Below are 9,024 nucleotides of genomic sequence, written 5' to 3'. Positions count from 1 at the left end.
AATATTAATAGACAATTATAATTGAAGAAGGGGATTTGTGATGTCAATTATGTGGCATGTGTTAGGAACAAGCGTCAAGATTCTACAATAATAGAGCTCATATGGAGACAGACCTACAAGAAATGGTTTCTTCCTCTAAAACCACTGCTTAGTGTTAGCATAAAGTTGGACCTACATAGATATCCTTCTAGATTTTAGATGTCATAGTTTAACCAACTTAGTACCATAATAATCATTTGTCTTACCTGTGTCAGGAATCTAGAGGAATAGTTTTATATATTATTGTGTAACTGACTGCATATGCTTGAGGTTTGCTGGAGAGTTGTTTGTATTGACCAAGCAAAATATGCAATAATGGCTCTCTAAAATCTTTTATGTGAATTAGATTATTGATTTCAGATGCTAATGCAGCAAGGAGGAAAAAAATCACTGACCAGAGTTCATCAGTAATGAGGAAAAGCTGCACCATGTGGAAGAATGGTGATTTGTTAAAATTACAAAATTTTAGCCATGGGGAGTCAATTTGAAAGCATACATAATGAGTATATTATTGTTTCACTCTTTTAAAAAGCATACATAATGAGTATATTATTGTTTCACTCTTTTAACTCATTAAGAACATTTTGTGATGAAAGTTATAACTTTGATTTATCAAATTCCCCGGTTTCACTCTTTTAACTCATTAAGAACATTTTGTGATGAAAGTTATAACTTTGATTTATCAAATTCCCCATCCATATTAATTTCATCCTCTGCAAGACTAAGAAATAGCATGAGTCAGATTTCCAAAAACTCCTTGAAGTTTACAAGAAAGGCGGTTAGTGTAGAGGCTAAGGTTTTGGTTAGTTCTGATACCATGTTTTATATTGGGTAATTGACATGTTTCCAGAGAGAGGCAGTCAGATTGTATATTTATATTAAAGAAAATAGAATACAGTTACATAACCTTTCAATGTGTGACTAAACAAATAGAATACAACTACATGTTTTAGGAGGCCTTAAGTTGTTCAAAGTCATGCCATCCAAGGATCTTCAGTTGTTCGTAGCTTTTATTCATTTATTTCATTGCAATATCATATTCTATTGGACGGTCTAACCCAAAAGCAGAAAGTGTAACTAACATTTGTCGAATTTGACTTCTTCAAGGTCATGGTTGCTTCATTAACAGTCACTAATACAAACATGAACCATTTATAGCGTGCACAAGAAATATATTCCTCATTAATATAGTATGTTGGTGAATTTCTAATAAGCCTCCTATGTTTAGTAACATCTTTTTAAAACAATGTGTGAAATGATGTGCACTTTTGTAATACACTTTTACGTCTAGATTAAATAATTTAACATTTTTTCATATTAATGCAGATATTCTACTTGGTTGGATTTGCCTTGTTTTTCTTGAAAACATTTCTAAAGTTGTCGGTGATTCAGGTGAGTGAAGCAACTTTCTTCTCTTTTCTCTTTATTTTATTCATAGTGATGGTAACTCTATTACCTTGTATTTATCTTCTTCTTCACTTAAATATTTATTATTATTATTATTACATGACTTCAAAAAACAGAATTAACCTTATCATATGAGATATTTGTGATTACTGATGCATGTATATTGTACCAAATTTCTCAAAAAAAAAAACTCAAGTACTATTGAACATCAATTAAAATATACTTATTCTCTCAAATTATAGTCACTGCTATACTTATGTTAAATAAAATCAATAATTTAACACATTAAATTTTCTTTTCCTTGTATAAATTTACATTCTACTTCTTGGATTGCATAATTACTATACATTTGCATAAGAGTACCTTCTTCCAAATGACTTCAAACCAAGGTTTGAATTCAACATAAATATATATTATTATTACTTTATGTGTATTTGTGTTTATTAATAGTATATTTCATTATTTTTTAACAGAAGAACACATTCTAATACATGAGAGTAGAAACACCAAATATAATCAGCACCAGATGTAGATTGGAGTTATGGTGATCAGCACCGGATAACCATAGGAGTTGATTTGCTAACCAGGCAAATATCAGCATCAGATGTAGATTGGAGTTATGGTGATCCAACAGAGAGGTTGATTCCGAGAAACTCTAAAAATGTTGAGATGAGAGAGAGTAGTGGTGCTTATATTGTCCGCATACCATTTGGTCCAAGAGATAAATATATTCCTAAAGAGCTCCTATGGCCACACATTCAAGAATTTGTTGATGGCGCACTCAACCACATCATGCAAATGTCACAAGTTTTAGGAGAGCAAATTGCTGGAGGGCTAGCAGTATGGCCTGTTGCTATACATGGACATTATGCTGATTCTGGTGACTCTGCTGCTCTACTATCTGGGGCTCTAAATGTCCCTATGCTATTTACATGTCATTCTCTTAGAAGAGATAAGTTGGAACAACTTCTGAAGCAAGGGTGTCAGTCAAGGGAAGAAATCAACTCATCATACAAAATTATGCGGAGGATTGAGGCTGAAGAACTAGCTCTTGATACCTCTGAAATTATCATCACAAGCACTCGACAGGAGATTGAAGAGCAATGGCGCTTATATGATGGGTTTGATGTGATACTTGAGCGGAAATTGCGAGCTAGGATTAAGCGTAGTGTGAGTTGTTATGGCCACTTTATGCCTCGCATGGTTGTAAGTATCTTCCTTATTACTTTATTTATTCCAAGGTGTTTCATGGTTAATACGTGATGGTTAATTGTTTTATCAGAGTTTATTTTTCTTAATTTTTTTTTCCTTTTTTAGTTTTTGCTCCTTCCATTTAGCCTTTGTTACTTTTGAGAATTAACTATGTTATCTTCATTGCAGGTGATACCCCCAGGCATGGAGTTCAACCATATTGTTCTGCATGAAGATGTGGATGGTGATTTAGAAGAAAAAGAAGATAATAAAGCTACTCCTGATCCACCTATTTGGCCTGAGGTATTGAAAAACACACTTCCTTCCCGAAAGAATACTTCAATTGTGAAATTTCTTCTTTTAAACGAAAAAGAAAGAAAAAGTGAAACTGCAGTGTGTTGTTTTGATATAGAGAAGCTCAATTTTATTGTTTTATGTTTTTGCAGATAATGAGGTTTTTTACCAACCCTCGCAAACCTATGATTCTTGCTCTTGCTCGGCCAGATCCCAAGAAGAATATTTTGACACTTGTGAAGGCCTTCGGTGAATGCCATTCATTTGAATCTTCCGCATGATTCACGTGATCTTCGATTCCTTCATTTTGATCAGAATGTGTTATTGTTTCCTTGCTGTCTTGAATTTTTAAATAAACAACTTCTTCAGTTGTTTTTCGAGGTACAACAGTTTTTTTATTGAAATTAATGACAACATTATGCTGCAAATTCTCTTGACAATGATATTCCATGCCTCGACTCTCACTCGATAAAGTATCTGTGATTGGACTCCTCTCAGGATGATTCTCTACGAGAAGCTGAGTGCACTTCTTATTTTCTTCAAATGTGAAATTGCCAGGGGATACAACTGATGTTTGATATCCATTAGTCTCTAAATTTGCACCATTCTCATAGTTAGTATCTTAGTGCATTACACGTGTGCATATTGACCATGCTCCTTCCAGGATACACATGGAATTACAATTACATCTCATACATACAAGTCCTTAAAGTTGGCAATCGCACTTACACCAAGAATATAGACATCCAGTATATGGCATGAGAGGCATACCTTGGTTCAATTTGAAATAAATTATTTCCAATGGTTTTCTTTTGTCTAATACTAATAATGAGAAATACTAACTGGCAATTAATAAAATGCATGCCTACTGGGGATACAATATAAGTGGTACAAATCATTACTATAGTTCTAAGTTAGTAAACAAGGTTAAGAAAAAGGTGATCATTGAGAATACAGTGTTTCAGAAACTTAAACATTATTGACGATAATGAGTTCTGCCATTTAACAGGTATTCTCTCTCTTATCAGAAGCGATCTCCATGTGCAACCTTTGAGAAATCATCTTTTTTTTTAAGTATCTTGATGCATGAACTATGTACTGCTGAACTAAGCTTCTTGACGCACAACCAAAATCTAGCATTTCGGATCAACACTTATAATGCTTGTATAATGCATGTACAGTAAGCCATTTTCCCTCTCCACAGAAAGTTTATTATAGAAAAGCACAGAAACTTACATCGGACATGTCAAATAAATGCAGGCATTTCTACAGCACGGCCTGCCATCCTCACCAGACGAACTGCTCGAACGGACATGTCAAATAAATGCAGGCATTTCTACAGCACGGCCTGCCATCCTCACCAGACGAACTGCTCGAACTACTGAACAAGGTAAATTGCTACCTACAGCACGGCCTGCCATCCTCACCAGACGAACTGCTCGAACTACTGAACAAGGTAAATTGCTACATAGTTGGCACAGATGATTGCAATGTCCTGCTTTTTAGCCTTATAGTTGGAGCATAAAAACGATATAGTTTAATTAATAGCAAAATGCAAGCATTTTATGTTATCATATTATTAGCGTGGGTGTGGCCATATGCATGCACACAAATCTGTGTAGGTATGTATGCATGCATGCACTCTATTAAGATGTCATGTTAGTGTGTCCCGTGCTTCTTGGGCAAAATTCTTTAAGGCCTAAAGTTTGTTTACCTTTAGATGGCCGTAACGTTTCATCTGTTCAACATACTGTACAAGTCTCATATGTTTCTTTGCTACATTTTCCTTATGCTAAAATTCAATTAATGAGTTACTGCAATAACTATACATACCCATCAGAAAGGAAGTGATTGATTATTTCCCTTTTTTAAATTCAGAGGGTTTTATATTCTGATCCTGATCATGAGATAAGGTAAGACCTTAATATCTTATTGCTCATATTGCTGCAAAAAGGAGTTAACGTACTATTCTAAGATGTTTCAGGCTTTCAGTTAATTTGAATCATTTACTCCATGCAGTTATCAGAATTATCTCAGCAAGGAAACTTCAAGTCGCTTATTGGACACCATCAGGCCTGTAAATTTCTATCATCTGGTGTAGGGTACTCTTTTATTTTTTTCCCCTGCATATATCTATAAATGCATCACCATTTACGCTTGGATGTGGTGCAGATACTTGTCGTATCTGGTCATGATCATGATCAATGTACCGTGACCCACACAACACCTTTTGGCCCTGTAATAGAGGTAAGATCATACACTTTTTTCTGCTTTTGCTCCATAATTTGCTTCTAATATGAGTTATGCAGCACACTGTAGGGACTGTTAGCTGGCAGCAGGAAAACCTGTATCCATCATTCATGCTCCTTACTGCAACTACTTCTTCAAACACAACCAACTCTAAAGATTTGATTTCTACTCAACAGTGTTTTCTGCCAATGCAAACCGACATCTATATTTGGTACTTATAAGAATTATTTGCTGTTAGATCCTCTGTATTATTAGCCAATTGCGGATAGGCCCCTTGTTCTATTGTTGCCGATAGATGCCCTGAGTGAAATTTTGTGACTGTTGTACCGTCAGAGAGAGAATTTTTTTTCCTGACAAATAGACTTCCTGAGGGTAAAACTGCCAAAAGGTTATTTAACAGGGTGGGGGGTGGGGTGGTCTTTCTGCGATAATAGAACTTCATGAGGTCTATCTCCAGTTGGGCAATACTACGGGTGTATATTCGCAATTAACCCATTTATAATAGAAAAATATTTTGATATTTTTGCCTGGCAATGACATGCATTGCACGTGCAAAAGCATGTCATGCATGCATGCACCCTATTACGCTTTAAGGTGTTCTTTTGCTTGACTGCGTTCTCAATACGTAAATTGTGATATAGGCAGCAATCAACGTAGGAGGGATAGTCCTTAATGCTTTGGCTATTGAGCATTTCATCGTGAGACATTCTTTTGATACCACAAGTGTAAGTAAACCACGTGAGCACCGAGTGTTTTGGTTAAACACGATGTTCTTTCTCCCCTATCGTCATTCTCTGATTGTCGATTACTGACTGTGCTACAAGGGAACAATTGAAGAGAAAGAAAGACTTTTGCGACGTGTCTACGGCCTTGAATACCCTGAACCAAATGTGACATTTGCACTTTGCCGAGGCACCTGGTCTTCACCCGCGGTAGAAATGAAAGTTTCATAATATATTCAAATGTTGAGTAATGTTTACACAAGTTTTTTTCTTAAAATTAATTATAATACTATGCTGCAAATTCTCTTGACAAGGATATTCCAGGCCTCGACTCTCACTCGATGCAGTATCTATGATTGGACTCCTCTCAAGATGATTCTCTACGAGAAGCTGAGTGCACTTCTTATTTTCTTCAAATGTGAAATTGCCAGTGTTGATCCTATAGTTTTGATGATGATTTGACAAACAATTTGTTACTAATAAGTTTTCTAGTGTTTTGTGTTTATGTTCTCTTTTCAGGTATTTCAACACGCGTTAATAAAGTGTTAAAGATTCAAGTTCATCTGCGTGGATCTACCTAGGTATATGTTTAGTTTACTTACATATATAGTATGATTATATCTAAGCTCAATATATATACACTTAACACGATTTTTGACGTCTTCTATCATATAGATGATTTTTTCTTTAAACGTTGTTAAAATATCTTTATCTCTTGTTTACAGCTATCTCATACTTTATTATATACATATAATATATGCACAATATATATATATGAATATTTACAAGTCCTATATAACTTTCACTTTCATAAAAATACAGGTTTTCTAAGCATTTTTCAAAAACAGGTAGTTTTCACAAACGAAATTCGTTTTTCCAAAAATTCCTTTTCAAACATGTTCATTTCATCATTTATAAACTTTCCCCAAAGTTTCACTATTTTTGGATATGAATTGATACTTTTAACGAATTTTTCAAAACTGCCCAAAACCTGTCTTTTTACCCATATCAGATTTCGGTCGACCGATACGGTCGACCGACGGTAGTCTGTTTTCTGAAAATTTCTTTGAGTATTTTCCGGTCGACCGGAATTTTCGTCGGTCGACCGAAATATCCATTCGGTCGACCGAATTTCACGTCGGTCGACCGCCAGCTTCAAAACATGTTTTCTCAGGGTTTTTGAACTAATCGGTTGACCGTACCGGTCGACCGACGAGCTGACAAAATGAGCCTAACGGCTAGTTTTTTAAATGGATTTTTTGGTCTTTTTCTTATTTCTAGCTGTTGTATTAGGGTGCTATATATACCCCATTGCTGCTCTTCTTCTCTATCCATCAAGAAATCCAAGTTTACTGTTTAGCAAGATATTAATCACGTTTAAGAGCTGTTTAAGAAGTGTTTCGTTAATCTGTTTTCAAGAGAAAGTTTTTTACAACAAGAAGAGGCTCTCATATTCCATTGAGATCATATTCTTTAGCTCCTCTTGTTCATTGAGAAGTTTTTCTAAACTCTTTCCATATAGCTTACTATTTCACTTTCATTTGATTAGCTATATTCATTAAGTTATTTATTGAGTTTTATTCACTATTATCACACACACTTATTGAGCTTGATATCTCCATATTATATATTGTGGGTTGTGGGGTGTGATTTAGTGAGTGTGAGCTTCATTGTGTTCTCACTTGTTAATTGAGAACAAATCATTGTATTTAACTTTTATTTGTGAGAATCACTTATAATACACTTGTACACCGAGAGAAGTGTGAGGAGAGAGAGACGGGGTCAAATCCAATAGGAGTGGCGTCGATTGACGAACCTAGGGAGAGGTTGTAATCGAGCACTTAAGGAGGAGGACACGGGCTAGGTTCCTACACTTAGTGTGTAAAGTGTGATTGTTGAGTGATTGTGTAGTGTGAGAGTTTTCGGTGAACTTGTAAACCGAGTGTGTAGAAGTTCCGGCTTCCAAACCGGATTGTGATAGTGGATATCTCCTCGAGGTGAGGAGCGGGGACGTAGGTCGTGGGGACCGAACCTCGTAAACATATCGTGTGTTTTGTGTTTTGCTTGTCTCATATTTTATTTGTGCATATTCTTATTGTTCTTATTGTTCATATCTATCTCTTGCAAGAACATTTTGATCAACATAATTTTAATTGCTATTAATTGGTATTAGATTAGCATAAGACCCTAATCACTCCCCCTCTAGGGTCTAACAGCCAGGGGATGCAACTGATGTTTGATATCCATTAGTCTCTAAATTTGCACTAACAGATGATTTAGAATATATACTTTTTGATATATAGAAGTGAAAGTTTCATAATATATTCAAGAGAAAGCTTTGAGTCGTAGCATGCACATGTATCATATATTCTGCGAATAATGTATTTAATAAATAGTTTTAAAGTTGGTGAGTGAAAAATTAATTGACCTTCAAATATTTAAACTCTTGTAGTTTTTCAATATGCATCACGTACAGAAGTGACTTGCCCTCGATGAAACCCCTGATGCCTCTAAGGACTCAGGTAACTTATGTTGTCATAAACTTCTTTTAACATAACAAGTCACGGAAAGAGAAGAGGGGAAAAAATATATTACTAATGGTTCATTTATTTATCTTTTCATTTCTTTGTTCCAGTTTGTTGAAATTATTATTAATTGAGTTTTTGCTAACTCAATTCTCTTGTATCTTACAGCATTGGACAAAATTCATCTTATTCATTCTATGTCTATAAAGGATCAGAAGATTCTGATAAACTGTGGCAGAGGCCCATTCGAATCTTCAACACCTAGCATGTATGTTGATTTCACTATACTCTAGAGATTAATACTAGAACCATTCATTTTAGTTAATTCAACCTGTTGCTTCTCTTGTAGGTTTTTCCTCAATGTATCTTCATTTAAAATGAGTTGCTCCTTGCCGGACAAGAGGACTAATTATCTCTGCAATCAACTCATCGACAAATAATATTAATGGGTTCAAACAACTTTAACAATCCATACATCAAGCAATTGGAGATAGATGTCCGCACTATCACTGACATGTTATTGATTTTGTACTACGACATAAGAGATGAAACATAATAGTGTTTGAACACCAAGAGAGTTAGCATGTTAAGTTGTA

General features: G+C 35.0%; 1 protein-coding gene across 1 annotated transcript; it reads left to right on the top strand.

Annotated features, from left to right (window-relative positions):
- LOC109821002 (probable sucrose-phosphate synthase 1) lies at positions 450–3,317 on the top strand. The gene is made up of 5 exons (XM_020387197.1): positions 450–480; positions 1,366–1,431; positions 1,967–2,652; positions 2,827–2,940; positions 3,084–3,317. Exons 1-5 carry the CDS (start codon positions 450–452, stop codon positions 3,210–3,212), a joined length of 1,026 nt encoding a protein of 341 aa, XP_020242786.1. The 3' UTR covers positions 3,213–3,317.

This window comes from Asparagus officinalis, chromosome 8 (assembly GCF_001876935.1).
Source record: "Asparagus officinalis chromosome 8, Aspof.V1, whole genome shotgun sequence".
Classification (NCBI taxonomy): Eukaryota; Viridiplantae; Streptophyta; class Magnoliopsida; order Asparagales; family Asparagaceae; genus Asparagus; species Asparagus officinalis.
This window is presented reverse-complemented; position numbering and strand designations above follow the sequence as displayed.

Bases quoted from the DNA above. Each gene is read 5' to 3' on its own strand.
- LOC109821002 (XM_020387197.1), top strand. From the start codon at position 450: ATGAGGAAAAGCTGCACCATGTGGAAGAATG. The intron at 481-1,365 runs GTGATTTGTTAA...ATATTAATGCAG, and splicing joins CTGCACCATGTGGAAGAATG to ATATTCTACTTGGTTGGATT. The intron at 1,432-1,966 runs GTGAGTGAAGCA...AAATATAATCAG, and splicing joins TAAAGTTGTCGGTGATTCAG to CACCAGATGTAGATTGGAGT.